The 1,430-nt window shown below is 29.6% G+C and overlaps 1 protein-coding gene across 3 annotated transcripts in view; it reads left to right on the top strand.

The window, feature by feature from the left end:
• LOC106691789 (probable pyruvate dehydrogenase E1 component subunit alpha, mitochondrial) overlaps positions 1–1,430 on the top strand; it is a gene marked incomplete at its 3' end in the record, with an annotated part of 16,900 nt that overhangs the window by 14,397 nt on the left and 1,073 nt on the right. For all 3 annotated transcript variants that reach the window (XM_067050346.1, XM_014437679.3, XM_067050345.1), the window contains 1 exon segment: positions 1,106–1,209. In XM_067050346.1, the coding sequence (XP_066906447.1) occupies positions 1,106–1,209 (104 nt within the window).

Below are 1,430 nucleotides of genomic sequence, written 5' to 3'. Positions count from 1 at the left end.
TATATATATAAACTACTTATAATATAATTAATACTTTACTTATCGAGGTCGTAAACTTAAGTTTAAACCGCTCTTAGATTAGGCCCTAACCCCTTGTTATTCCAAGAGCCCAAGAGGAGAAAAAAGTTAATTATTTCACTCAATTGTTTTATTACTCCAATGGAGACTGTGTATAATTACTTGTCTAGAGCCAGCTAACCATAGTTAGGTGGAATAAAAAATGGCGGCTGTTGCAAAACGTTACAAAAAAAATAATAAACTACTTTATGGCATATTAAACTACCTTTAATATAAGTGTTAATAGACATCTTTTCGGCAAATGATTCCGGAGATACATTTTTTCTAAAATGTTCCAAAAAATCCACTAACTACTGATTTTCCAGTACATTATAAAATTGATGTTATTGAACGTAAGTAGCACTAAGAGGGCTTAAATTTTATCAAATTTACTTTAATTTAAATGAGGTTCTATTAGGTTTTCTAATTATGTTGGTAGTTTTAAATATATAGAGCTCTGAATGAAAACATTATTTGTTTTAAGGTTTTGAAACAACCGCCATTTTTTATGCTGCTGAATATAGTTGGCAGACTCAACAATTTTTGACTAGTAACTACACATAGTTTTCATTAAAGTAATAAAAAATTGGAGTGAAATAACTGCTTTGTTTTCCATCGGGTTCCTGTACTAAATAAATCCACTACACGGTACACAGCCTTAAAGTACCAAGCAATATACAAGAGAAAAAATCTTTACCCTAATTGATGCAAGATGGAATGTATCAATGTCTTTGACTATATCTAATCCGTTTATATTCTTATACGTTCTATTTACTATTTATTATTACTATTATTACTATTTATTCTTGTACGTTATACGTGATACGTTCTTATATCCTTTGTTACGCTAATATGTATTTGGGTCGAACAATTGGCACACATTAAACCAGTATGATAGATAGCTTACCTGTTAGTTTCTTTATTTAGCACCTCCCCAACTTCATCATGATTACATCTGCGGACAACAATAGCTCCATTGTTACTTTATCGCTATTATTAATTTAATTATTTAATAGTGATAATTTATAATAAGAATATATTTTGGCAGGTAGATGGCATGGATGTTCTAGCAGTTCGGGAAGCGACGAGATTTGCAAAAGCGCACATCTTCGCCAATAAGGGGCCCATTGTCATGGAGTTGGAAACATATAGGTTATATTATTTGTTTTTTAGTTCGTTTTTGTCATTAGTAAATAAAATTATTTTTCATCATGGATCATTCTATCAAAAGAAAAAATATGATGGGATGAGTTCATCACCAAACTTTTAAAAAATATTTTTAAAAAAATTTAATCTAAAGATCGAAAAGCGAAAATCATGAACAAAAAATTTAATCTAAAGATCGAAAAGCGAAAATCATGAACAAAAAATTT

Source organism: Halyomorpha halys, unplaced genomic scaffold, assembly GCF_000696795.3.
Source record: "Halyomorpha halys isolate HHAL.00 unplaced genomic scaffold, Hhal_1.1 Scaffold3163.1, whole genome shotgun sequence".
Taxonomy (NCBI): Eukaryota; Metazoa; Arthropoda; class Insecta; order Hemiptera; family Pentatomidae; genus Halyomorpha; species Halyomorpha halys.
This window is presented reverse-complemented; position numbering and strand designations above follow the sequence as displayed.